This window comes from Castor canadensis, chromosome 11, assembly GCF_047511655.1.
Source record: "Castor canadensis chromosome 11, mCasCan1.hap1v2, whole genome shotgun sequence".
Classification (NCBI taxonomy): domain Eukaryota; kingdom Metazoa; phylum Chordata; class Mammalia; order Rodentia; family Castoridae; genus Castor; species Castor canadensis.
Genome location: NC_133396.1, coordinates 127,227,778 through 127,254,906, shown reverse-complemented (window position 1 = coordinate 127,254,906; position 27,129 = coordinate 127,227,778). Strand labels below are relative to the sequence as shown.

At 44.3% G+C, this 27,129-nt stretch overlaps 2 protein-coding genes across 7 annotated transcripts in view; one reads left to right on the top strand and one right to left on the bottom strand.

Moving 5' to 3' along the window:
* Positions 1–1,242, bottom strand: part of Dstyk (dual serine/threonine and tyrosine protein kinase) — a 54,934-nt gene extending 53,692 nt beyond the window's left edge. The window contains exon 1 of one of the 4 annotated variants that reach the window (XM_074048519.1): positions 800–1,242. In XM_074048519.1, the coding sequence (XP_073904620.1) occupies positions 800–1,076 (277 nt within the window). In that variant the 5' untranslated portion in view covers positions 1,077–1,242. The remainder of the gene's footprint in view (positions 1–799) is intronic. The other 3 variants (XM_074048517.1, XM_074048518.1, XM_074048520.1) reach the window with 3 other exon arrangements.
* Positions 1,243–17,006: 15,764 nt separating this feature from the next.
* Tmcc2 (transmembrane and coiled-coil domain family 2) overlaps positions 17,007–27,129 on the top strand; it is a 40,954-nt gene continuing 30,831 nt past the window's right edge. The window contains exons 1-2 of one of the 3 annotated variants that reach the window (XM_020167060.2): positions 17,007–17,234; positions 17,414–17,666. In XM_020167060.2, coding sequence (XP_020022649.2) covers positions 17,460–17,666 — 207 coding nt within the window. In that variant the 5' untranslated portion in view covers positions 17,007–17,234; positions 17,414–17,459. Of the gene's footprint in view, positions 17,667–17,876; positions 18,764–27,129 lie in introns of those variants that run through there. The other 2 variants (XM_020167057.2, XM_020167061.2) reach the window with 2 other exon arrangements.

The window sequence follows — 27,129 nt, the reverse complement described above, 5'->3', positions numbered from 1 at the left end:
AAGGGCGGGGGGTGTGGCTCAAGTGGTAGAGCGCCTGTCTAGTAAGAGTCCAAACCCCAGTACCACCAAGGGGAAAAAAAGGAGCGGGGAGGCTGGGGGGACGACGAGAAGTTAGTAAAGATTTTAATTTTTAACGTGCTTTGGGGCCTCTAAAACATGCCAGAAAGATGTCAAGAAGGGCAACAACAGCTAGATCTCCAAAGGTTCAGGCCAGATCGCTTCCTTCTCTAACTTCACTGTAAGCATTAGCAACATCTCTGGGCAATTAAGTCCCTGGCACCCATCAGATACGCTTCCTATTTGGAGGACATTCCTTCTTCACCCAGCTACTGCCTCATGATTGGCATACATGCCTTTTACACACTTCAACAAACACACCCATACATACATCCCACTGCAATCCCAAGGCTGCCTCGGGCTCCTGGGACCCCTATCCATTGCCTCTCCTCCATCCCGAACAGGGGCTCTCACCTACAACTGCCACCCCCCCAACTCAGAGCAACTTCCCCCCATTCCTCGGCTTAACCCGGTCCTCACGAAACCCGGCCTCCCCAGTCCCAGCTGCACACGGCCGGGTCCCCGGGGTCCTGGTTTCTGCAGCAGTCGGGCCGCCTCGCCCCCCGGTCGCAGGTCGAGCCCTCGGTGTCCCCTCCTCCCGCCCATCTCCAACCAGGTCCAGGCCGGGGACGGCCACGCGGCCCGACTCCCACTTTCCGCCTCTTCCCGGGGTTGTTTTGCAGGGGCAGGCGTGCGGTCCACCCTCCAATTTTTTTTCTCTCCTCGGGCCTGTCCTCCTTACCCGCCTGCAGCCCGGTTTCGGCGACATCGCCGCCAGGACCGGGCTCGGGCTCGGCCCCGCCACCACCGCCGCCCGTGGGGGAGGAGGGACAACTGTGGTGGTGGGAGCACTTGATGTCGCGGAAGAACTTCTGGGTTTCGCGTAGATTTTGCCTCAGCCGTCCCAGGTAGCGGCGGTACCGACCGAAGCCCCGGCACAACTCGCGGATCATTCCGCCGCCTCCAGGACCGGGACCCGAGACGGGCTCGCTGACCCACGGCAGCCCGTCGCCTTCCATCGCCTCAGCCTGCTGTCTTCGCGGCTTGATCCCTGCTGCTGGCCCGGCCCCCCTCCCTTCCCCGCCCCCCAGTGCTTAAGGGAGGCGGAATCCGCTCCTGACGCTCTCGCCACCAGTCCGCCGGGTTTCCAGCCCCGGCCACTCCAGCTGCAAACAAACCCCGACGCTGTGCGCCGGTCCCGGAACCTTTCTCTCCGCGTTCCGGGAGCTGGGGGAAGGCACCACGAGTACACTGACGCTGCGGGGTCTCTTGGAATTTGTAGTCCGGGTAGGGGCCGAGGGCCGGAACTCCAAAACTGTATTGCGGAAACCCGGGAGTGGAATTGATCCTCTTTTAGTGAATACCTCCGGACCGCTATACTAGTTTAAAAATGTGTTCCCGGCGAGGCGCGGGTGACTCACGCCTGTATTCCTAGCTACTCAGGAGGCAGAGAGCAGGAAGATTGCTGTTCGAAGCCAGCCCGGGCAAATAGTTCAAGAGACCCTATCTCCAAAATACTCATCACATAAAAGGACTGTCTGAGTGGCTCAAGGTGAAGGTCCTGAGTTCAAGCCGCAGTACCGCAAAAAAAAAAAAAAAAAAAGTGGAGGCCGGGCTCCGGTGGCTCACGTCTGTAATCGTAGCTACTAGCTATGCAGGAAGCAGAGATCAAGGGGCTCGAGGTTCGAAGCCAGCCCCAGGCAAATGGTTCGGGAGACCCTATGTCAAAAAAAAAAAAAAAATCACAAAAAAGGGTTGGTGGAGTGGCTCCAGAGGTAAGAGCGCCTGCCTACCAAGCGTGAGGCCCTGAGTTCAAACCCAATGCACTCCCCCCAAAAAAATAAGAGTTCCTACTCAGTATATGAGTCCCTGAGAAAGGGAGGAGCTGCGGAACCCCGACACTAGCAGAAGTGGGGTGTCTTACTGAAATCAGAGAGAAAGATTTTAAGAGCAAAGAAAAGGAAGGAAATAAGACCGAGACCAGTAGTCTCTCCATGGTTACCCTAAATAGCTCTCTTACTTTTCAGACACAGCAGATACGGGGAATTGGCGGAAAATGCCCTGGGAATAGTGAAATCTCTCATGCTTGTATTGCGTTCTCCTTTGCCGACTTTCCTTCTCCAGATATGGAAAGAAAGGATGAGAAAGGATCGGTAAGACCTATAAACTGAAGGACAGTTGATTTCTTCAAGTCGGAAGACCGGGCTGGGTAAGGGGAAGTTGAGGTTTGCAGCCTTCCAAACCATTTCTGATTATCTTAACTCGTCTTCTGCCAATGTGCACGACTTTCACAGACCCTGGACACAGTTATCAAAGGGACCAAACGATGCCAGCCACCTTTTTCCTCGCTCACAGAGCCTACCTATGTCTTTTTTTTCCTTTTTTTTAAAGACAGTGTCTCCCTCTATAGTGCAGGCTGCCCTCAGACTCATGATCCTCCTGCCAAGACCTCCCAAGTGCTGGGATTACAGGCCCACCTATGTCTTTCTTGTGAGGAAAGACCCCACCTTTCACCCAGGCCAGACCTCTTCTTTGAAAAGCTGGATGGTGTAATCCCTCAACTGAATTTAAGAGGAAATTTGAGTTTGGGTCTGGCCCCTTCCCACCATGCTTTGTCTTGAAATCTCAGGCAAGACCTTGTTTCATGATCTATGAGGTGTAGGATTTTGGCTAGATGATATTTAAGCTGTTTTAGTTCTATGAGTACTTCATGAGTTTCCTTCTGTCTCCCCATCTCTGATCTCGAGTACAGGTACTTTGAACTAAATTGATATGATATTCAGATTAATTCAATGAAAAATGTGAAGGCTTTGTCTTTCCAGAGACTTTTAGCATTTTTTTAAAAAGGGGTCACCAATTCAGATGAACCTCTGGTTGGTAAATGTGTCAAGGCTGGCTATAAGGAAGGGACCTCGTGTTCCTTCCCATTTATTCCCTCCTTTACTTGGTTACATATTCACAGGCCATTCCTCCTGTTTGAGAAGTTGTATTCCCCATGCAACCCCCCCTGCAAAAAAAAAAAAAAGGCTCAGTAAAACAGCAATGAAAACACAAATGGGAATTTTAATACAAGAAGGCTGATGCTATTTTTAAAAATAGAAGAGCTGTAACAAAGCAATGCATGATGATTCGCCACACAAGATAATTTCCTGCAAAGGAGGTCAGAGGAGAGAGCACTCAGGCCGGAGTTGTGAAGAGAGGGAATCTATCTTGAAGTGACAAAATTTGGATAAGTGAAAGTAATCAGGGCATTATTTCAGGTAAAGGTAATGGAGTTCCACTTTTTAAAAACTATTGATTAGTACTTAATTAAATTTTAAAATAAATGATACAAGAATGTGGTATGAAATTGATACAGAGTATAGGAGGGAAAAAAAAGTCTTCCTTGGTTTTCTGCCCATTTTTCCTAGTCACCTAGCTGTCCTCCAGGAAGCAAACACTATTGTAGTCACAGTTTATATATGTACTATAAACGCAAATTACATATGCTGTTATGACCTTGGAGACTTCCACACCCAAACATAAAAATCTGTCTCCTTTTTTTTTTTTTTTTCTTGACAGCACTGGGGTTTGAACTCAGGGCCTCAAACTTGTGAGGCAGGCACTCTTACCACTTGAGCCACTCCATTAGTTGTGATGGATTTTTTTCAAGATCGGGTCTTGCGAACTATTTGCCTGGGGCTGGCTTTGAACCCTGATCCTCCTGACTTCTGCTTCCTGAGTAGCTAGGATTACAGCCATGAGCCACTGGCGCCCAGCTCGTCTCATTCTTTTTAACTGTGTAGCATACTGTCATATGGATGGCATGCTTCATTTAATGAGTCCTCTGTTAATGGACCTTTAGGGTTTTACCATCTTTTGGTATTACAAACAATGCCGCAGTTGCAAGCCTTCTGTATACATCATTTTGAACATTGCAAGTGCACCTTACCTATCCCCCTTTATTTTTATCCCTGGCACTGGGGATTGAACCCATAGACTCATGCATTTTAAGCAAGAGAGGCAAGTGCTCTACCACTTAGGCCAAGCCCTCAGCTCTTTAGTTTGTATTTTGTCTTGCTAATTTTTCTCAGCTGGCCTCTAACTCATGTTCCTCCTGCCTTAGTCTCCCCAGGGATGGTATTATAGGTATGAGCTACCACGCCTGGCTGGGAAATGTCTTTCAACTCTACTTTTCTGTTACAAGTTCTTCTTGTTTAGGTTATCCCTAAAGACATTCTGAAGCCTTGATCCTCCTTTCATGTAGGTAGAAATCAGGTGCCTTTTGTAGAACACCAGAAAAGTTAATATTTAATTCTTCCAGGTGAACTGCAAACAGATTTACTAACAGAAAAGTATAACTATTTTCTATAAAGCAACATGAAATCAGTCACAAATCCAAGAATTTAAAAATTCAGAAATTGAAGAAAAATACAAGAAATTTTGTATTCCTGAGGGGTTTTTTTTGTTGTTGTTTATTTTTTTTGGCGGCACTGGAGTTTGAACTCAGGGCCTCACTCTTGCTAAGCAGGCATTCTGACCACTTGGGCCACTCTGCCAGCCCCTCTTGAGTTTTTTGAAGGTAGTACTGGGGTTTTAAACTCAGGGCCTACACCTAGAGCCACTCCATCAGCCCTTTTTTGTAAAAGGTTTTTTTGATACAGGGTCTCATAAACTATTTGCCTAGGCTGGCTTCAAACCACGATCCTCCTGATCTCTGCCTCTTGAGTAGCCAGGATTACAGTCATGAGCTACCAGCACCCAACTTCAAAGGTATTTCTTTACTATTTGTTCATTTGTTGTCATCTTCTAAAGTTACTAACAGGTAAATTAGGCTCTGAAGAAGAAAGGAAAAATTTTGGAGGGGAAGAAAACAATTCATTAACTTAATTTTTCCTCCAAGTTGGGAAAAAGATCCCCAATATCAAATTTAACAGCAAAACTTACCTTCTTCTAGCCCAATAATAATTTCCAAACAAACATGTTTGAGCATCTGTAGATCTAAAATGTTCTAGACAATCTTGGTCTCTTCTCTCTCCTGTCTATTGCTGACAATGTTACAGAACAGTGCTTCTCAAACTTTACTGTGCACATGAATCATGTGGGGATCTTGTTCCAATGTATTTCTGATTCAAAACATCTGCAGTGATGCCCAAAGTTCCCCATTTATAACAAGATCTCAGGTAGTGCCAATACTGCTGGTCTCTGGATCCCAGTTTGGGCAGCAAGGATGAAGGAAAAGGAGTGCAGAAGTCAGCAAAGCCTCACAGTTAAGGAAATAGGTCTAGTAGTCAAAGAAACCTGAGCTGAAATCTTAGTTCTACTGCTTCCCATTTTGTATGCTCTTGGAGACCTTATGTACTTTCTCTGAGTCTCAACTCCTCATCTGTAAAATGGAGACAATAGTACTTTATAGAGCAATTGTGAGTATTAAAAAAGCAATGCCAACTAGTCTCAAATTAGGTTAAAGTTTTTTTTTTAAGAGCAGAATCTCGATATATGATCAGCACTTGTATAATGGCAGCTATTTTTTTTATCAATTGTGTTATCATCATTAAAAATCTGGACTCTAACCACTCATAGTGTTACAATACATAATTCAAAAAAGCAGTTAGGAAAGCACACGTTTTGTAGAGCAAACATCATATATTAGCATTAATGAACTAATGGAAAGATAATAATTAAAGCTAGATTTATGTAGTTTTCAGATGAGCATGTGCGAGGAAAAGAAGCAGCAATGATGTACAGGATCTGAGACCTCTCGAGGACTTATAGCAACGGGAAAATATGGAGAGAAGGAAACTTTGGACCATGATCATGGTGGCTACAAAGCCTCACTATCTTAAGCAACATTTCTGCATGTCTACCCAGAACAAACACACCCAAGCCCTGTCAGATTGATAAAATACTTCATTGAGAAGACAATAAGAAAACAGAGAGACCAGAGCAGATTTCTTGAACTTTGTTCAAAAGAGCCTTGAAGTCAGTGAAGGATGGTCCATGGAAAGTACCATAGTGATGTCCTTCTGTTTTAATGAGAGCAGGTCCTTCGCAATGAATTATGGTAACCATGGCAACTAGACACACGCTTTCTTGCTCTCTCTGTCTCTGTCTCTTATGAATGAAAAGGAATATTTCATGATCAATGAATTTTATGAAAAGCAAAACTGTGACTTTTATCCTAAACTGTCCCTTCAAAGGAGTCTCAATCTAGAATGAATACTTTGTTTTTTAAACTTAACAATGGGAACATTTCAGCTTAAGTTACAATAAAATGTTATGTTTTAAAAAAAATTAGGTCACCTTCTTGCTAGTAGAAGTTAGCTGTGGTAAAATGCCCAGAAAAAAATAAAATAAGGAAGTGATTTTATTTACTCATTTCCAAGAGTAGACTTTCATAATCTATGAGGCAATTTGAAGTGTTACCTTCTTATTCCTTTTTTGCTTGTTTGTTTTATTTTTTTTATTGTCGTGCTGGGTGGGATACATTTACCAAAGTTCTTGCAATATATCAAATATATCATACTTGAATTCACCCCCTCCTCTGTTCTCCTTTCTCCCCTCCCCCCACCCTTCTTATTCCTTAATAAAGAGTTGAGAAGTAGAAAAAAAAAATCTGGACTCTAGTCCTAACTTGCTGATGGATAATTCTGAGCAAGTCATTGCTCCCTCTAAGTCTTGGTTTTCTCATTCATCAAATGAGATAATAATAGGGCTCACTTCAGGGATTATTGGGAAACTAAAATGAGGTGAAAAGTATATAAAATGCTTAGCACAGAGCCTACACACAGAAGGCACTCAATAAAGGTAACAGATGGTGATGATGGTGATGATGGTGATGACGAACCTAGGGTCTAATCCTAATTCTGCAACTTCTGTTAAAAGGAAGAATCCTATAATTGTACTCAACATCACTGGGTTATTAGGAGGACTGTGTGAGCCATAGTAAGAAAAAGTACTTTGAAATAGAAATCCTATAAAAACTTTAGGGAAAACAAGTCAGTCAGAGAGATTCTGATCTGAGGTCTAGTCCTGGCTGTGGTTCTTACTCATTTCATGATCTGAAGCAAGTCACTCAACCTCTTGGAGCCTCAGTTTCTTCACCCATATTGAGGGGCTAATAGTACCCACCTCACAGTGTTGTGAAGATTACAAATGATGTCAGGTGGAAAGCAGGCAGCACCTTAGCTGACTCAAAGACATGTTTAAAAAATGTCTTCTTTTCTATCACTAGGCACTATTTACATTCAGGATTATGTATTTTTTCCAAGGAAGAGAGTACTTCTAATAATATTTTGGTTTTGCTTATGAGATTCTCTCCATGAAGGTTTATCAACTTGAAGATTAAAGGTCTATAAAATTGAACTGCTAAATGTATCCTGTTTAATTATACATCAAGTATCATCCCGATGTTGAATATTTCATCAGTGGCATCCCTGGCTGTTAGGAGGTGGACCATGGGGAGGAAAAACAATCAATTAAAGAGAATTTGCTATAACCCCAAACAGAGATAATCTTTGTTTTACTGCCAAGTGGAAGAACAAGGTTTTCCAGAAATTTTTTGAGAGTAACCAACCTAAAGCTTTCCAGAAGCCCTGAACACAGTTTTGCTGCAATTCATTTGTTTTCAGAAAGATTGGTAGGTTGGAATTGCTTTTCCAAGTCTAAACGGTTATATCCTTTCTCCACTATATTACCTGACAGTTCAGAAGGACCCATCTTCAGTTTATTTCCTTACTTACCTAGAATAAAACATTACAACAGAGTGTATTCTTCTCTCTGGGATGATCCTGGATGGAGAAAGGTGGATAGATGAACATCTACCAATACCTTTTCTTTCTTTTGTTTGAGATGTGCTGCCCAGGCTGGCCTCGAACTAAAAATCCTCCCACCTCAGCCTCCTGAGTAGCAGAGATTATAGGCTGCTCCCCTGCATTTGACTTACCAATATCCTTTCTATGTCAACATTATTGTGGTAGAGTTTTTCTAGAAGATTTTGAAACCTGATTTCTCAAACATTCCAATTGGCTTAGTCTATATCTATCCATGCCTGACACAAACTCCTCAATATATATTAACTGAAAGAAAATAGTTTGTTTCATTCCCCTTCCTATCCCTTTTCTTATAAATCTAGCTCTTCAAGGAGGTGGTTTAATGGAAGTGAGAGTCAGGATTCCAAGCAAAGGAAGATGAAAGGCTTCTAGTCATGAGAACTCTCTCTACCCTACTGAGCTTCACATAAGCCTCCAGGTGCTTACACGGGAGTCCCTGGGACCTCCCAAAGCCACCTTCACCTGTCACTGTGTTGAGGGGGCGATTTTATTCTCCAGGAGCACTGAGCTAGCCTCCTTCTTAAGATAGGTTTAGTGACCCCGTAAGGCAAGTTTCCATATTACCTGCACATACTCTTTTTTTTCCAAATCTATACTTTTTTTCTCTTTTTATTAGTATATATTAATTGTATAGAGGGTTTTTATTGTGATATTTCATACATGAATATAAGGTACTTTAATCAATCTCACTCCCTCTATTTCTCTTTCTTATCCCTCCATGCACACATTTCTTAATTAGGGTATATGAAAATGTCTAAGAGTGGAGGAATAAGGGGGGAATATTATATTTAAAACATCATAAAAACAAATTCATTTTTAATAAAAATGTTCAACAGTCCCATATCCGAGCATAAAACTAAATATTATTTTTAGCACTCCCTAGTATCTTTATTCATGGTTCATCCAAATTTTATCCATGTAGTTTATATCATCTTTAATTCTTAAAACAACCAAGAAAGATGGATATTTATCCCTATTTTACAGATGGGAAAATTGAGACTCTGGTTAAATGATTTGTCTAAATCCACATAGGTATTAACACAGGTTTGACTCCAAAGTCCTAATTCTAACTCAACACAATTTTGCATTCTAATGCTTTTATTTTACATATTTAAAGAAGGCTTTTATTGTTTCTACACACTCATCATATTTGTGTCTTTTAAGAGCAGCATAACATTTCACCATATTGTTTTGCTATTGTTACTCATCTATTCTCTATTCTTGGACATATAGATGGTGTCAGATTTCCCATCATTACAATCAATGCTGCTATAAACATTTTTATTGTCCTTGTTCATGTAACTTGGTTTCTTCTTTTGCATTATTTCCTGGAGATAAATTCCCTGGAGGGTATCACTGGGTAAAAGGTTTCAAACATCTATTTGGCTCTAGCTATATATTACTAAATCGTCCTCTGAAAAAATTGTACCGTGTCATTGCATCTTGAAAGAGAGTACTATCTTCTCTCACCAGCCCCTTGTGAGAGCTATAAGGCAAGCCTGGGTGGGTTCACTAATGAAAACAGTCCTTTGTCCTTCTGTCTCTGTGGGTATGCCCCAGGACCTTATAACACTTATGTCATTTATGACATAAGTATGCATAATCCAGAATAAGATCTCACATGGGATGGTGTGATAACTCCTTCCCAGAAGCTTTCTTGATTAACTTGTCTTTTTGAAGTCATAAGATCAGCAGAAGGTTTTCAAGCAACTGACATTTTCCTCTTGAAATCAGATGGCCATCCTCCATTGTTGTGTGGGAAAAAAAGTATGGTGTATATTAGAAACAAAGGCTAGTTTTTAGCTCCTGGTTTATCATACCAAACTCGGTGCCAAAGGGTTCTGATGAATTACACCAAAGAAAGGAAGTCCTGAGAAGGTTTCAGGAACTGTGAAAGTGAGTGAAAACTTTTTCCACTGGGTAGAAGGTTATTTTGAGATTATATATTAAAGTCTCTCCATTTTAGTTATCATACATGGCAAGAGTACCATTTGAGGTTATTGAAGGGCTTAGATCTAAATTATATGTCACCTAATAGAACTCAGATGATAGTTATTATTACCACACACAGTAACCATAGCACAGTTTAGGTAACAATGCAGAGGACATTGTGGGAAAGCCTGGACATTGAAAGCAAGCAGAACTGGTTTGGCTATCTCCACAACTGGACAAGTTACCTCAGGCAAGTTTTTAATCTTTGAGCTTCAGTTTCATCATCTATAAAATGGAGGTTATGATACTTATCTACAAATTTTGCTTTACAGAGTGTTTGCCAGGCATATAGCGAGTACTCAGTTAATTCATAAAGTGATCAATAAATGTGATCAACCCAATCTCCCCTACACAGGTGGTTCTCAAACATCAATGTGCATATCTCTTTGGTATTTGTCTAAAGAGCAGATTTTCAGGCTCCATCCCCAGAAATTCCATTTCTATCAGTTTGGGGTAAAGGACAGGAATCTGCAGGTGTTCATGTTGCTGCTAGTTCATAAGCCGCACTCTGAGAAACACTGCCCTACATTGTCATAGGACAAAAAGAAGGGGAAAACTATACGACCCCAAATCTCTATAGCACCAAGAGATCCAAATAGCAAATGATTCTGTTTTCAAAACAATTTATGTTGCTCTGTTGTAGGCTTGTTTAGTCTCTGATCATAAGATTCCCAAATTCTTTATGTTCCAAGTGGAAGAATCCAGGCAGAACAGGTGGTTGTAGTAAGGGAGGTAAATAGAGCTTATTAAAGGCAAAGAGAAGGCATCACAAAAAGCAATGGTGGCTCCACCTAGCCAGGTGGGCCACGTGAGATGGAGAAGCAGGAAGCAAAAATGGGCTGTCTGTTTCAAGTAACCTAGCAATTGTGCTATCAAAAAAAAAAAATCATCTTTTTAACTTCTGTGGTATGGATGAAAGCGCATCAACACCTCTTCCTTGGAGTCACCTTGGTCCCTCACAACAGTCTTGTCTCTCTTCTGGACTGTGGTACCTGTTCCCCCTTGTCCTTCATACTCCATGAGCGTCTTGTAAAGTCTTTGTATGTGATATGTGTTTTAGAAATACATTCTAATGAATGTAGATACGCAAATTGAGCTGTAGACCAATACTCACTGATAAATTCTTCAGCACAGAGTGGCTCAGAATTAGAGTCCTGAAAGGTTCAGCTATTAGGTTTTTAGGCTTTGGAATCAGACAGAGCTGAGTGCAAAGCTCAGCCCCAATTAAGTGCTGTAACCTCTTTGAGCCTGTATTCACATAGTAGAGTGGAAGAACACTTACTTCACAGGATTGTTGTGGGGATTAAGTGAGTGTTCACAAGGTTCCTAACAAAATGCTTAAAACCTGTGGTTCTCTCTAAGCGATAGACACTTCCTCTTGCTATTATACCTAAGAGGACCACAAATAATGATAGGCAGAACTGACTTAGATATTTATCTTCAGTTGTAAAATAATAACCAACTGATTCTCTCCGAGCAAAGCTGGTATTTTTTCTTTCTTTTTTAAGGTCTAGAATTTTAAGCTTTAAGTAACAGATTGTCTAGAAATTTGTATGGATTCCCTATAAAGATGGGAAAGCACACAAAGCAGCCATTTTGCCAGTCCCAGTCTTTCAGATAGAGCAGCACAATCAGGGTTTAAGTCTATGCTTCACAAGACCTCCTCTGTTCATATGATTATAGTGGCCTTTCTCACATTACCAAGGAGTGTCCAGCATCCAGAATAAAAAACACGTAACCTACCTGAAATGAGAAGCAGAAACTTCTGGCTTTTGGTACAACAGAGAGGAGATCCACTATCCCCAAGAGTGAACCAGACACTGGGATCTCCTGTGTAGGTCTTAGGGACACTGTGACAGCAATGACCACAAGATGGGTTTGCCTACTTCTCTGAAATATTGTCAGTTAAACATCAGAGATTCTATGATACAGAGAGAACAATATATACAGTTTCTGGGTAATATCATAATTGCTTTATTTCTAAAGTTAAAAATTGAGACAATTCTGTGTCTAAGAACAAAGTGGCTAGTGACATGGTCACTTGATAGAATGTTAAGCAATCATTTAGAATGTTTACTCATATACAGAATATGACTAAGTAATAATATGAAATAATATGGAAAATGTAATAACACATAAAATGTTTCAGTGTATGTTTTAAGGGGAAAAAAAAGATAAAATTTAGTTTAGGCTCAGAGCTTTCTCTAATTCTGAAGTGATGCAGAACCTTCTCAGTCCTCCCTGTGCCTTACAATAGCCAATAAAAAACTCATGCTTAGGTGGTGGGATTGTGACATCATCAACAATCCAGCCAATCTCCCCAGTGATTATTTGCATAGTTTGCTCCTCCTAGTCCAAGGAACTCAGTTTCTTTTAAGGAGTGGAAGTGGTCCTCTCCAACAGAAAAGGGAGAAAATTACATTAGCAAAGAAATGTTTGTAATCATATTGATATCAAAATACAGTGATCAAAATTATATCTAGTCTCTCCAGAAAGTATTACCTTCTAGAACTCTACTCAGTATGTTAAATCTTAAAATAGCTTTCCTACAACTTATCCCTTGATATTTAAATGCTGTTGTTTTAAAATATTCCTATGGAATAGGAAATGATTTTCTTGGATAATCTACAAGCCTGTTACTATTGGCAAAAAGAAAAGTCTCTTATTTCTCAGACCTAATTGCTTTTATAAGAAGAAAAAAGCCACTGTACACTTTACTTAACTTTAATCTTGGCACTTTATCCTCTATAATGAAAGAGGCATCAGTTTATCAAATTACAAGGCAAGATAGCAGGATTCCATAACTCTGCTTTTTTTTACTAGGATTTGAACTCAGGACCTTGTGCTTGCTATGCTCTACCACTCAAGCCACACCACTAGTCCTTTTTGCTTTAGTTATTTTGGGGATAGGGTCTTGCACTTATACCCAGGCTGGCCTCTGCTTACACTTCCTAACATGCTGGAAATGACAGGCATGGGCTACCACGTCCCACTTTTACTGGTAGAGATGGGGTCTTGAGAACTTTTTGTCTGGGCTAGCCTCATGGCCTCGAACCACAATCCTTCTGATCTCTACCTCTCGAGTAGCTGGGATTATAGATGTGGCTACCATGCCCAGCTCTGTAACCCTGCCCTTTATACTCCTTATTTATACATTTACTGGTTTACCACATTTGACATTTCTAGTAGTGTCCCTCTTTCATTATCTAACCAAGATTTCCATTCAGAAAGCAATGAGTTTAGTGAGTTAATTCTGCCTTTCTTATATGACATACAGAGTGCTTGGACAAGTTATGTTTGTTTCATTCAGGTTTGTGGAACACATACCACATGTCAAGAGTTTTCACATGCATTATCTACTTTAATCTTTAAATAGCCTCATGAGGATAGATACTATTATAGATGAGAAGAACATTTATAGATAAAAAGAACAAGGATGAAAGAGGTTAATTTGTTCAGTTACAGAGTTAAAAACTCATAGGGAGTAACAGAACCAGAATTCTTACATAAATTTTCTGACACCAAGACCAGTGTTCTTCCCACTAAACCATGTTATTTACTTATAATTAGCTAGATGTGCCAAAACAGAATGGAAAGTGCTACTCCTACGTACCAAATATAACCACTTGCCTTGTACATCTGCAAATGTTTGTCTTATCTTAAATATAAAAACATAGTTTGTGCTGTATTTTCCTAAAGAAACATAGAACAATAGAATGACCCAATGCCTTAAACAAAATTTCAATCAGTCAAAGTGCTTTCAAGTTCTATCTATCTTAAGTACTCACTTATTTACTATGGCCAATGAAAACCTGACATTGGCTCCAAAGTCACTCAGGCTTCTACACAAACTTCCCACCCAAAGTTCTTTGACAGTTATGTATTTGTCTTGTTACTATAAAATACTAATGGCTCACACCTGTCATCCTAGCTACTTAAGAGGCTGAGATCTGGAGGATACAGGTTCGAGACCCATTTTCTTTCTTTTTTTTTTTCATTTATTATTCATATGTGCATACAAGGCTTGGGTCATTTCTCCCCCCTGCCCCCACCCCCTCCCTTACCACCCACTCCACCCCCTCCCTCTCCCCCCCACCCCCTCAATACCCAGCAGAAACTATTTTGCCCTTATCTCTAATTTTGTTGTAGAGAGAGTAAAAGCAATAATAGGAAGGAACAAGGGTTTTTGCTGGTTGAGATAAGGATAGCTATACAGGGAGTTGACTCACATTAATTTCCTGTGCGTGTGTGTTACCTTCTAGGTTAATTCTTTTTGATCTAACCTTTTCTCTAGTTCCTGGTCCCCTTTTCCTATTGGCCTCAGTTGCTTTTGAGGTATCTGCTTTAGTTTCTCTGCGTTAAGGGCAACAAATGCTAGCTAATTTTTAGGTGTCTTACCTATCTCACCCCTCCCTTGTGTGCTCTCGCTTTTATCATGTGCTCAAAGTCCAATCCCATTGTTGTGATTGCCCTTGATCTAAAGTCCACATATGAGGGAAAACTAAAGACCCATTTTCGAGAACTCCCCATCTCCCAAACCAACCAGAGCAAAATGGACTGGAAGTGTTACTCAAGCAGTGGAGTGCCTGCTTTGCAAATGTGAAGGTTTAGTTCAAATCCCAGTCCCAACAAAACTAACAAATGAAAAAAGCAAAACAAAACACTGTCAACTCGGTAAAACTCAGAAGTGGGCGGGACCTATTCGAACACCTGAGGCTAGAACCATTAGAGTGAAAGGTGCTACTCTTGAAACTGGATAACATCCAGTAACAATAGAGATGGCTCTTATTCTGCATTGAGCATGTCTAAATGCTTCACATATGTTACTCAACACCCTAAAATGATAGAGGATAGGTACTGTCATTATCCCCACTTCCAAATAACTGGGACGTGAAGAGTTTATGGATGGGGTGTAGCTCAGTGCTAAAGTGAATGCTTAGCTTGCATGAGGACCTGGCTTCAATCCCCAGGACCTAAAAAAAAAATTAAAAAAAAAGAAAGAGTGAAAGAAAGAAAGAAAGAAAGAAAGAAGCTGATTTTATGGAACACACCGAAGACTTTTTGCTGACTTGCATTACACCTTGCTAAATATGACTACAAACAAAAAATTTGGCCAACATGTAAGCACATGATAATATAAAAATCAAACTTAAGTAGGGAGTAATGGTTCATGCCTGTAATCCCAGCACTTGGGAGGTTGAAGCAGATAGATGGTGAGTTTGAGGCAAGCCTGGGCTAAAAGCGAGACTGTCTCAAAAAAAAAAGAAAAGTCAAACTTAAGATCAGCATTAATCTGGTATAGAAATGGAGCATAATTCAAAGTGATGTTCTTGATTTCCTTAAGGGTTCACACAGAATCTCTCCACTTTTCTTCAGTTTGCAGTCAGGTTATGAACATGTGTCAGTGTGGGCTTACTGTTTGCTCCCTACCATTTGCCACCAAAGACTTGCCCAGGATTTGTGGGTCCTCTGCACTTCTCTTGGCCAACTCAGACTGGGGGTGGTACCATTCCTCTTCCTACACTTTGCACCATGGGAATCTGCCCCCACTGGTTCTCTTTAGTCCTGCCCACTAACTGCCCTGGCAAGCTGCCATTCCTCACTATTGGAAATGCAACAGACTTAGAGCTTTGGTTTCCACATGGTGCCTGATACTGTGTGGGGGGTGGTTCTTCATTCCCAGCCCATCCTAAATTCCTATCTTCTAAAAATGGACCCACTAAGTTTAGAAAGTGACTGCCTGACTGGAGTAAATTCCTGACAACTTGGTCTCTTCTAGGATACACATTAAAATGAGTGGTTGGAATGGGAAGACGATAGATCCGAGTCAGCAAACACACACTAGTGACATTGAAGTGAGGCTAAAATGGCCTGATGAGTGTGAAAGAGATTGGTAAACTGTAAAATCATTCAGAGATGTCACTGTGACTCACAGACTGAGCGGCCCTTCACCAGAGACTAGGCCAATGGTTCTTAGATGTTAGAATGAATCAGAATTTCCTGGAGGGCTTGTCAAAATACAGATTTCTGGGCCCATTACTTCTGATTCAGTCAGGCTGGTATCCAAGAATTTGTATTTCTAACAGGTTCCCAGTGATGCTGATGCTGCTGGTGTAAGGACTACACCTTGAAACCACTGGCTGCTGAATAAGCAAACTCTATTGTAACCACAGTTTGCAAGCAGGTAGTTATTATTACTACGTCCATATCTTGGTAACCCCAACATTTGCTCTTTCTGCTTCCAGATTGCTCAGCGCATTCTGCTGAGGTTTATGGGAAAAGAGCATTCCTTTTCTACTCTTCTGTATGTATCTGCCTCCTGCATTAATGCCATTTTTGTTTAAAAGCTGCTTCTTAGTGAGAAAGAGACTCTCGCAATGTTATTGCGCTTAATATGAACTATTGCCCAGTTTTTAAGCATAAAACTTAAGTGCTCATGAGATTCGTACTTAAAACAGAAAAAGGGGATTTGGGGGCAGAACGACCCCTCCCCTTAGCATTTGCAGCTCTGATGTAGCCACAGGTTTGTGATTAGGACCAAGTATCCTAAAAGGAATCAGTGCCTCCCTCATTGAAGGGATGGACGTAATATAAAGTGCAAAGTTGCAGGAGGAAGGGGGGGACCATGATGATACACATCCGTAATGTACCCCCTCCACGCCAAACACAGCGAGTGGGGGGACTGAGCCAGAGAAAGCCTTCCCTAGTAGGGGCCCCCAAAGCGCGTCTCCCCCGCCGCCCCTGTCCCGACAACTGCAGCCTGGTCTCCGCAATGCTAAAACGCAGCAGCACATCGCCCTCCAGACCTCTCCCGGGGGGAGACTCGCACGGTGCAACCAACCCTAAAAAACGTAGTCGCGTAACGCCCCTTCGGCCCGCCGGCCTTCCCATTGGTGGGTTTCCGCTGTCACTCCCGCGTCGCCTCGCCCCCCCCCCCCCCCCCGCTCGCGGGCGGAGGCCGCCGGGCGGGGTAGGTTGTGCGCTCGCGGCGGGCTCTGGCCGCGGCCGCGGCTTTGCAGCAGGCGGCGCGGCGGGCGGGGAGCGGGGTGCACCGGCGGGGGAGGAGGCCGGAGCGCTGCGGGCTCCGCGGCCGGCCCATGTGGGGCGGGGGCCGGCGGCAGGGCCGGGGGCCACAGCCGGCGCCGAGGGCGGCCGACCACGACCTGCCCGGCCGGCTGCCCCCCTGCCCTGCCTCGCCCATCAGCCCCGGCCAGCGGGGAGGGATGCGCCGTGCCGCCCAGCTCCTCTCCGCCCTGCCCATGCCCTGAAAGCAGAAAGTTTGGGGGTCGGGGCTGCCTTCCTCCTCCCCCTGCAATGACTGCCTAAAGGACTCCTGCTGCCCAGCCTCGACTGTGACCCGTCTTCGCTCCCCAGGTCGGAATGAACTATTCCAAGGCTCCCCCTCTCCGCCCCTCCCTCATCCTCCTTTAAAAAAATTATTTTTTTAAAATTCAAGAAATCGTGATCTGTCCACTCCCCCCGCCCCCCGTTGATAATTTAGACCCCAGGCCTCATATCTTGAGTACTAGAAGGGGGTGCGGTCTCTCCCCAAGGCGGCGCGCTGGAAGGACAGATTCCCCTTGCCGACCCACATACATCATGAAGAGGTGCAAATCGGACGAACTGCAGCAACAGCAGGGCGAGGAGGATGGAGCTGGGCTGGAAGATGCGGCTTGCCACCTGCCGGGCGCAGACCTCCGGCCTGGGGAAGCCTCGGGTGCTAACTCCGCTGGCGGGCCAACTTCAGACACGGGCGCTGCGGCGGTACCCAACCCAGGTCCCCGAAGCAAGCCTCCCGATTTAAAGGTGAGCGCAGACCATCCCCTGGCAAACCCAGCCCAACCACGTAGCTTTCCCCACCCTACGCAGGAAAAAATAAATAAAAGTGTTTGAACAGGATAAAAGTGATGGAGAAGCCAAGGCAGAGGTCAGCGAGGATGCTTGGCTGGAACCCGAGGGGCAAGTTGGGTGTCATTTGTGCTTCTGTTTGTCAGCTCCATTTCAGGCCTCTGTGTTTGTTTCCCATTATTCACAGACATTCTAGTGATTCACCCATCTGAGATAGTTTGAGTAACGTGTGTGAAATGTTATTCACAGACAAAGGGCTGGAGAAATCCAAGATGCTAACTGAAAAGTTGACATCACTTTCCCTCCTGTAGAGTGGTAGGGGGAGAAAATTGCAGTGTAGGAAAGCCAAGTAAGTGACCATTAGATTCTTTTGCCAGTTAGTCTCCTCCCATTGTGGTGTTTGAACACTGTCCTGGATCTAGCTCAGTTTGTCCATCTGTGAAAGGGGGGTGTGGATTTCTTGCCGTTAGGTGGAGCCAGAGGTTAAGCTAGTGCTTGGAGATCTCTGCCTGCCTACTGAACCAACCAACCCCCAGGGTGGAGAACTGACAGGTGGCTGAGAGGTTTCCTAGGCTGGTTGGGGCCTTGGTTCAAGTTGCACACACGCTGAGCAGGCAGCTAGACTCAGAATCCGAATAGCCAGTTCACATGGAGCTGTTTGTTTTCCATCCTGAGGCCGTGGAGAAAATTGAGGAGCTGAATTGAATATTTCTCTATGTCGATTAAAACAACAGCCAGAATAAATAATGCACCTTTGCTGGAGCTGCTGCCAGGACTGCCAGCTGAGGCTTCTCAAGCCAGCTCACAACAGGACTGAGCAAGATGTCAGCCCAAGGAAGGAACTTAGGTGCCTTGGAGATTGATGCCTCCGGGGGATTTTCTCCAGAGAGGGTGCAGGGTCTGGGCTAGGGGACGGGAGTGGAGTGGAGAGGATTCTCCTTAGGTTAAATAGAGCCTGTATCCTATGGCAGCTGGCACTAAGGAGTTCAGCAGAATAAGCCAATGACATTCCTCATTTGGCCTGAGCAGCTTGGAGTCAGGAAGTCAGAGAGCAGGTGAGTGTGTGTGCTTTCACCTGTCTGTTTACTGTCAGTGTTCCTCTGTTCCTGGGGACATACTCACTCTTTGTTGTATGTACTTTTAAAGATCGTGATAGTTATTTAGATCTGACCTCTGGGTCTGCCCCTGCCCTTTATGGATGTTTGTGGCTATTCTTATTGTCTATGGATGAGTTCTGCTACATAGGCTTTGTACACAAAGCCTGAGATTTCATCAGGCCCAAAAGTCCCTCATGTTCATTCCAGCTGTCATCCTCACATCTACTCCATGTGGTCAAGAGGTGTTCCCAGTCTTAAATGGTGACACAAAAGGGGTCCCCTTAATGCTGTTGAGAAAGGAAGAAGGAGGAGGCAGGCCTTCCATTGGAGTCTTGACTCATTCTGAGCTGGTTCAGAGGAGTCTGGCCAGCAAACCCTGATTCTTGGACCAGATGGGACCCTCACCCTGAGCCCATGAGAGGCAGCCTTGGAAACTGTCCCTCCAGCTCCAGCCACCGTGGAGACTGGCAGTTCTATTTCCCCCAGATGCCTTCCCGAAGGAAGGAGAGCTGGCCACAATATGGGGATTGCAGTGTCTGTTTCTGTAGATAAGGCTGCTTTAAGGTTTTTTGTTCCCACCTTATATCATCTTTTTCTGTTTTTTTGGTGACACCCTCATTCTGGTTAGGGGCAAAGATAGCAATAGCTGTAAACCTTTATATTAACTGCTAAACTGCCCTGAACCAGAATTGAGATCAAGTGTGAGAAAAGAGACTCCAAACATACACACTCAAAGAAAAAAAGATCACCGCAGAGGTCAAGCCCAGCAATGTGGAGCCAGGTGGACAGCAAGGAGAAAACATAGCTGCTGCTTGCCAGTGGGAGCAAAGGGAGATAGCAGAGTCTTTCCTGTTTGTGTCTGTCTCTCCATCAAAACATGTTTACTGCAGGGCAGAGACTTCCCAACCAGATAAGGTTTGGGGCCACCACTACTTGATTCATTGTGTGATCTCAGGCATACATCACTCAGCATTTCTGAGCAAAGGGACAAGGAATACTGGAGTGTGTCCAAACTTGTTTTCAGTGCTGGAAAAGTTGTTTTCCAAGGCTGACATAGTTTTCCAGTCATGGAAAAATTCCACCATTGGCTCTGAAACTGGGGAGAAGCTGACTTGTTCTAGATTTCATGGCAGTATCAAAAAGGGACACGTTTAAATTTTTAATACCCACTGCCCACACCTGTGTTTGTTTGAGGCTAATCAGCAGTTCTGGTTTGCTTTTGTTTTCAGTTTGAAATTTGGAGATAGCAACTTTTGGTCCCTTAGTCCCTTTTCTAGTTTCTTATGACAGCTCCAAGGATTGTGGTGGATTAAGTACAGTGGAGGAAATCATCTTGAGAAAGGGGCAAAAACATAAGTGGTTCTGTGTAAAGTGCCTCTGTGGTAGGTAGGAGCAGGAAAGGAGAGAATTTTTCTTTGCCAAAGAGAGCTGTATGATGCTTAATGACAGCAGCTTCGGGCTCCTGTGGTCTCCGTCTGGTCTTTCAGCACTGTGGACATCATACCATCCACTGCATATTTCTTTTTTTACTGTGTGTGTGTGTGTGTGTGTGTGTGTGTGTGTGTTTAGGGGAGTGCTGTGGATCCAATCCAGGGCATTGAACATGCTAGGCAAGCCCTCCACCACTGCGTTAAATCCCCAGCCCTGCAAATTTCTATGGTGGCCTGGGGTTTGTGATTGTGGAGTGGTGAGGGCCAGTGAAAAGAAAGAAAAATAGTTAAGTAGCAATCTTAAAGTTGTAAATGTAACAGAAAAATAACCTGAAAATGGGCATTGCCCCATAGGAGGCCTGTGCAAATACTTTGGGGACCTTCTCTGCTATTCCACAGGATAGTGTCCCCTGGGGGAGATGTCAGCAGCCAGCCCTGCAACAGGAGCCCTGCAATTTACAGTTAACATTTCCCAGTCACTTTCGGCATGGGCTCCTGTCTAACCACTTGAGTTCATCTCTACATTCATGTGTTCTCATTATCCAGTCCTTAGCTGTGACAAGATTCCATCCTTGTTGAGAAGAGTCGCTGGGATGGCCAGCTACAGAGACTGCTGGCTGACCAAAAGTACACCAGAATTCTCCAGTATAGCTCTAGAGAGAAGGGAATGAAGAGGAGCTTAGGGGAACTCTGCAGAATGAAATCCTGTTAAAAATACAGAAGATGGTAGAGATTTCTGAGGCCTGGGATAGTGGCTGAGCATAAGAATTTGCCTGTCCTGAAATATTGTGAAAACCTGGAGTCATGGGAGGGGGAAAGGGGCTTTGCTCACCTTACCACTTCTCCCCACCCCATGTGCAGCTGGAGGAACTGAGTTTTCCTGAGAGGAAGGGTCAAGGGATCCTGGCCAGGCCTTCCTCTGAGGTTCTCTTTCCCTTCACAAAAGCCCTGTGATTTCTAAGCAGTATTATAGTCCTTCCCTGAAGAAAAAGGGGCAGCTCCATCTTCTGTTGTTCCCATTCTGGTTCTAAGCACTTCTGACTCAAGACTCACTTGGGTTCCAGCTGTGTACTTCTGTTCACACCATACACTGGTCTTCCTGTCTACTGAATGAAGAGCAGGAAAAACACTTAGAAGCCAAATAGCTGAGGGAAAGTCACAGCTGAATCCTAGACCATTCTCCTGCTGGTCTGCCACCTTTACTGGTGGTCAGTGCTTCAGCCCCCCTCAAATGGCCTGTGTTCCTTCAGCATTCCATAGAGAGTGCCCTCGAGAGGATTCATGTGGTTAACAGGTCCTGAACACCTTCAACAGGAAAGGCCCTGTTTTAAATAGTGAAGTAGAGCAGACATAGAAAAGTGCCTGAAAACACAGTTTATACATGTAGCTCAAATAATAAAAGCAAAACAGACACCTCATCTATTACACACACACACACACACTTGGGGATTGAGCTCAGGGTCAAGCACTTGCTAGGCAAGAGCTCCACAATTTGAGCCACGCCCTCAGCCCTTTGTTTTATTTTTTAAGGCTTAGGGTTTTATTAAAATCTGTGGGTCTCAATTTCTCCTTCTTTCTTTTTTTTTTTTTAACGGAGAAGACAAGTTATTTCATGAGAATGTGAGTGTGCCCTGGGGTTCTAAGTGGGGGTGGCTGTCTAGGACCTTGCTGCATCATGTTGTTCCCAATTTTCCTTCAGAAGAGATATATTCAGGCTTGAAGATCCCTGCAAACAGGTGGGCGCTGGACTCCCGGGCTAGATTGCATCAGAAGAGGAGTGATTGAGGTAGACCTAAAAGCAGGATATGGGAAATGAGTTCTTTAGCAGTAGGCACTGCCTTTGCTTCCAGGTGCACTCCCAATACAAACAGGATGAAACATGGGAGAAAACTGTCCACCGAAGAACACTTAGGTGGAGAGTGCCTCCAGCATGATGTGATGGAATCGGAAACATGGGTCAATCAGGAAAGGTATTCTGGGGGAGATGGGTTCAGCGCAAGATGTTAAAAAAAAAAAAAAAGACGGCAGGGGGAGGGGAGCAGAACATTGATTACCAAATGAGAGAAGAGCAGTGTTCTAAGTGGGGCAAGTGAGATGGCCGGTGCCAAGACCTCGGTAGGACCTTTGCTGGCTTCCCTCAGCCCTGTAAATGTCAGGGACATCTGGGGACTATGAAGAATGATGAGCTTGCTGCTTTTATCCCACCTGCACATTCTTTGAGGCCAGCGGAGGGTCCTGAGGCCCAGGATTGCACCCCCTACCCCTCCAGCCTATAGCAACATTCAGAGCAGCCCTGTATGTGGGCTCAGGGAGCTGGTGATCAAAGGGAAACGTGGCAAAGGAAGCTCACTGTTCTGCCACATATTGGGTTCTAGATTCATTCCCAGCTGCCCTAGTTGCAGCTTGTGTTTACAGAATGTGTTGCTTTTTGTGTTTCTAATTGTGTCTTAGCTGCCAATCCCATTAACAAGAATGTCTCCCTCAACAAGGAGCTGGAACATCTCACAGGTCCTAAATTTGGGGCTGAGGTTGAAAGAAAGTGTGGATGTTGGGCCAGACAGAGACTCAGGCAGGTTCTTAGTGGTGGTCTTTGAGCCAACCCAGAACTCGGCTTTGTTGTCATCTCTCTAAGAAACGGCAGCTTGCCGGGCACCAGTGGCTCACGCCTATAATCCTAGCTACTTAGGAAGCAGAGATCAGGAAGATCATGTTTCGAAGCCAGTCAGGGCAAGTAGTTCTCAAGACCCTATCTTGAAAAACCCACCACAAAAAAAGAGCTGTGGGAGTGGCTCAGGCCATAAAAGTGCCCACCTAGTAAGCATGAGGCCCTGAATTCAGACCTCAGTGCTGTCAAAAAAACAAGGAATCCAAGTGGAAAGAGCCACTTTAAGCAATTGCAATGAAAAATTATAAAAAAGAAAGAAAGAAAAAGAAATGGCACCTCCCTTGGAAATCCCCAGAGACAAGGATGGTGCATTTTTGGAATGAGGCCATGACTGGACAGGGTCCACTTTTGTCTGCCAAATACTGAAGTCTCTCTCTGTGAGAAAAGTTAAAAGAGAGCTGTTGCAGGAGAACAGGTATGTTTTCTGGCTGTGTTAGAAAAACCATAATTTGACTGTTCAGTTGACTCAAGGCTTCCTACTCCAGCCAAGTTAGCTGCAAGAAAACAAAATTGGCTAGATGGGCCTGGACCCCCAGCTAAGCCTTCCCGATCCATTTGTGAGGACAGTAAACACATTCTGGCTCCGTAGTCTGTGCTCATCTTCTTCCAAGCCAACTCAGTCTTGGCAGTTACTAAGTTCTTGGGAAATGAAGATGGGGCTCAAGCTGCAACAGGAGGGACAGATAAGAAAAAACTGCTCTGGTGGGTGTTTTAAGTTTTTGGGAAAGATTGAGGCTTTGGAAAAGGTGGTTTTCTAAGGATTAATCACTTTTAAAAATGGTTTCCTAGACTTGGAACAAGTAAACAGCAATTGTCATGTCTGTATTGAGGTCTCTGCCAGGTAATGTTAGGGACACAAAATGCGTGTGAGATAGACCCTGTTCCCCGGAATATTCTCCTCAAGGATTCTGTCTTTCAGTGTGAAAAGTTGGATGCCACTTGGAGAGACCATTAGAAGCAGTGTCACAAGGCATGCACAGTTAATTGCAAAATGAGTGGTGCAGACAATGAGCACTCCCAGGTTCAGGACAGAGTTAGATCTCGCTACATTGGTGTGGGGAAAGAAGGCTTTATGGAGTGGGGAGGCAGCAAAGGTGGGGTAGGACGATGGGATGAGGCGGAGAGAGAGTACATTAAGGTGGTGGCTTTAATAAAGATCTTCTGTGCTGAGGAATATTGAGTCAGTTCTGCCCCCAAAGACCTGGTGCATGAGGGGACCTTTCCTCACTTGCACTGGCTTCAGGCAGACCGTTCTAAGCAAGAAAAGAACAAGGAATTAAAATAAGATTGGAATGGGGAAATCATTTGCCCCTGAGTTGAGATTTTTTTTTTTAATGTCATCTGTGATGCTGGGGAAGGAAAAATGATTCCAAAAATCTTTCATCACTGCGTTTCCAATAGAAACCCCAAACAGGCCTAGACAGGCAGCTGTTCCCTCATCCCCGTCACTGTGGTCACCAACGCCAAACCTGAGGTGATGGACTCTCCTCCTCCCTTGGGCTACCCACCCCAAGCTTCTCCAGGGCAACTGGAGACTTACACGATCCACACCGGATCCTGACAGTAGAACTTCGTGGGTTTTTTACAGTGATTAGCTCTCTAATGCTGGCCCTGTTTCCATAGAGACCCTATAAATAGAGGAAACGTTGGCGACCTAGGTTTGCAAAGGCTCAGGGTGACCCGATCACCCCCCTGAACCCTCTCAGCTGCACCTTTGTTAGAGCAGAGGGAGTTTCAGATCCAGGTGAAAGTAGTAAGAGCCAAGGGGTCAGCGTCAAGTGGGATAATTGGCTCCAGGTTAGTGTGCCTTTCTAAGACCCTTTGGGCTTTTCTGGGATTGGTGAGAACAAAGGGACTTACAGAAACTGGAAACTGCTTTTGGCCATTTTTCATCAGATGGTGCCAAAGACACTGTCCCCAGAGGCATTTTCCCTTTTGGCTTCATGAAGCTGCATTTGCAGGATCTCTGGAGCAAACTTCCCCTTTTGTGGGACCAGGAAGGAAATTGGATGAAGTCTTACAGTTCAGAAACCACAGCGTTCACAGAAAGGACCTTCAGGAACCAATCTAGTCCACTGTTCTTCCTGAGAGAGTTCTGTCACCCACGGAGCTGGGGTCCTTCCTGCCCTTGAAGGGAGTTCCAACAAACCTTCCTTGCTGTCCTCACTAGATGTGATACCTCTCTTCCAGAAGCTGCCCTTTCTGGCTCTCATGGGCCAGCTCTGAGGACAGTTCTCATGTCCTTCCCAGGATGCCAAGAGCTCCGTTTGTGTCCCACCTCTGACTTTGCAACCTCTCTGCTCTCTTTTCCTAATCCATCCTGCCAAAATGGTTTTTGGCAGCTGGAGAAAAGCAAAAGTCAGTGGAGAAAAGCAAGTGACATTTAGTAGCTGGAACCTGTTAGTCAGAGCAGGTGGTACTCTCTGCTGCGTTGGCGGCTAAGTTCCCTCAAGCTAGTCACCATGGTTTTCCTCACTTCTGAAACTTGTGGCTGGTTATGTGTATGTGCTGAGTTTCTCTTTTCTTTTTTTAATACTTACCGTGTTATCTGAAAACTCCTAACCATCTCCTCCCTGACACCCACATAGAGAAGCAATCAACCTGTGTCACCCTACTGTGCTTGCCTCTCACCTTGTACATTAGGGAAACCTCTCACCATCATTCCTTGACCTCTTGTTTGGTTCTTTTCTTTTGTGTGTACGATGGACTTTAAAAACCTTTGCTGCTGGGGCAAAGGTCCTGTGGTCACCTGGTCACCATCCCTTGCTTTTTTCCTCCGGCAGAACAGCTGGGGAGGTGAGAAATGAAGGCCTCATGATTAAGGGTCTTGCCCAATTCCTATAGTACAGCCTGGGCAGATCCACAACTGCACTTCAGTTGACCTAACTCCTCCTGGCTTGGGGATTTTCAGTTTGTTTTCATCCTGCCTTTGACACTGTTCTAAGACATACAAACTTTATCCACTTTAGTCTTGGGTCAATGATGCTAAATGAGACTAGAAGGTGGGAGCTCATCTAGATGGCTTGCATGAGCCACTTAACTCTGCTGGGCCTTGGTTTCTTCATCTGCAAGATGGAGACACAGACGCAAATCCTCTGTCACATTCCTAGATTCTGAGATGAGACTAGTGTCAAGTTAGAATTACAGCATGAATTGGAAAGCACTTTGTATAATTTTAAAAAGTAATCATCCCAGAATTATAGGGTCCATGGCAATGTGGCCTACAAGGGTGGCTGTGGTCCCTCTCCTCAGCACCTGCCCTGATTTCCAGGACTGATGGAGAAGAAATGCCACCAAGCCCCAGGATCTCTGGTGAAGTCTCTAAGGGAAACACCTTCTCCTTAACTGAATAGAAAAGAATGGCCTCAGTGTTGGAGAAGCCAGTTAGGAATGGGGGAGAGGAAGAAGAAACTGGAACATAGGATTCTAACATAATCCTATGTTAGAAAGACATAGGATGTCATGTGACCACTTGGCAGAAGCAACTGGGCAAAGACCAGAGCCAGCTGGCTCCATCCAGGATGCCTGGAGGGAGGTCTTGGGCCTGAGGAAGAGGGCTGGTGCCTGGTCTGGAGGCCTTAGGATCTGACCCATTTCATGCTCATTGCAGAATGTGCACCACTGTCCACTCTGCCTTGACGCCCTGGTTCTGCCCAGAACAGATTCAGGTGGGCCTCAGAGTGCTGCCTCTGGCTGGTCCTGAAGGGATAGTGACTCTATGAGAAAACTTGGCATTGTGTCCTCCTGTCTCCAAGTTTGTCCCAAACTTCACTTCTTAAGAGGGAAGAACTTCCTCTTAAGGAAGTTCCATCTGTAAGTGGAAATGTTGCAGTTGTCGCTTTGTTCTTATCTGGGGAATTCAAAATGAAATGACCTAGGAGATTACGCACCTCAGAAGCTACAAACTCTCAGCTCATGGTGTGGTCTGAAGATGAATTTACCTGGTTTATGAAGTGGGCATCGTCAGTACTGCCTGCAATGAGGATTGTAGGGAGACTCCAATGAGGAAAACCATGAAAATCCTACACTTTTATATAAGTGCTGGTAGCAGGATTGTTTACATCAGATGTGTGTGCTGCTGTTTACACAAACGTTCAGTGCAGAGGTGTAAAGTAATATGGTCAGGGCCAGCTATTTCAGAAGATGTAGGATCATGTTTTTTTTTTTTTTTTTTTTTTTGCAGGGGGGCTTCTACCTGGTCTGACTTTTCTCCTCTATAAGTTTGTTTC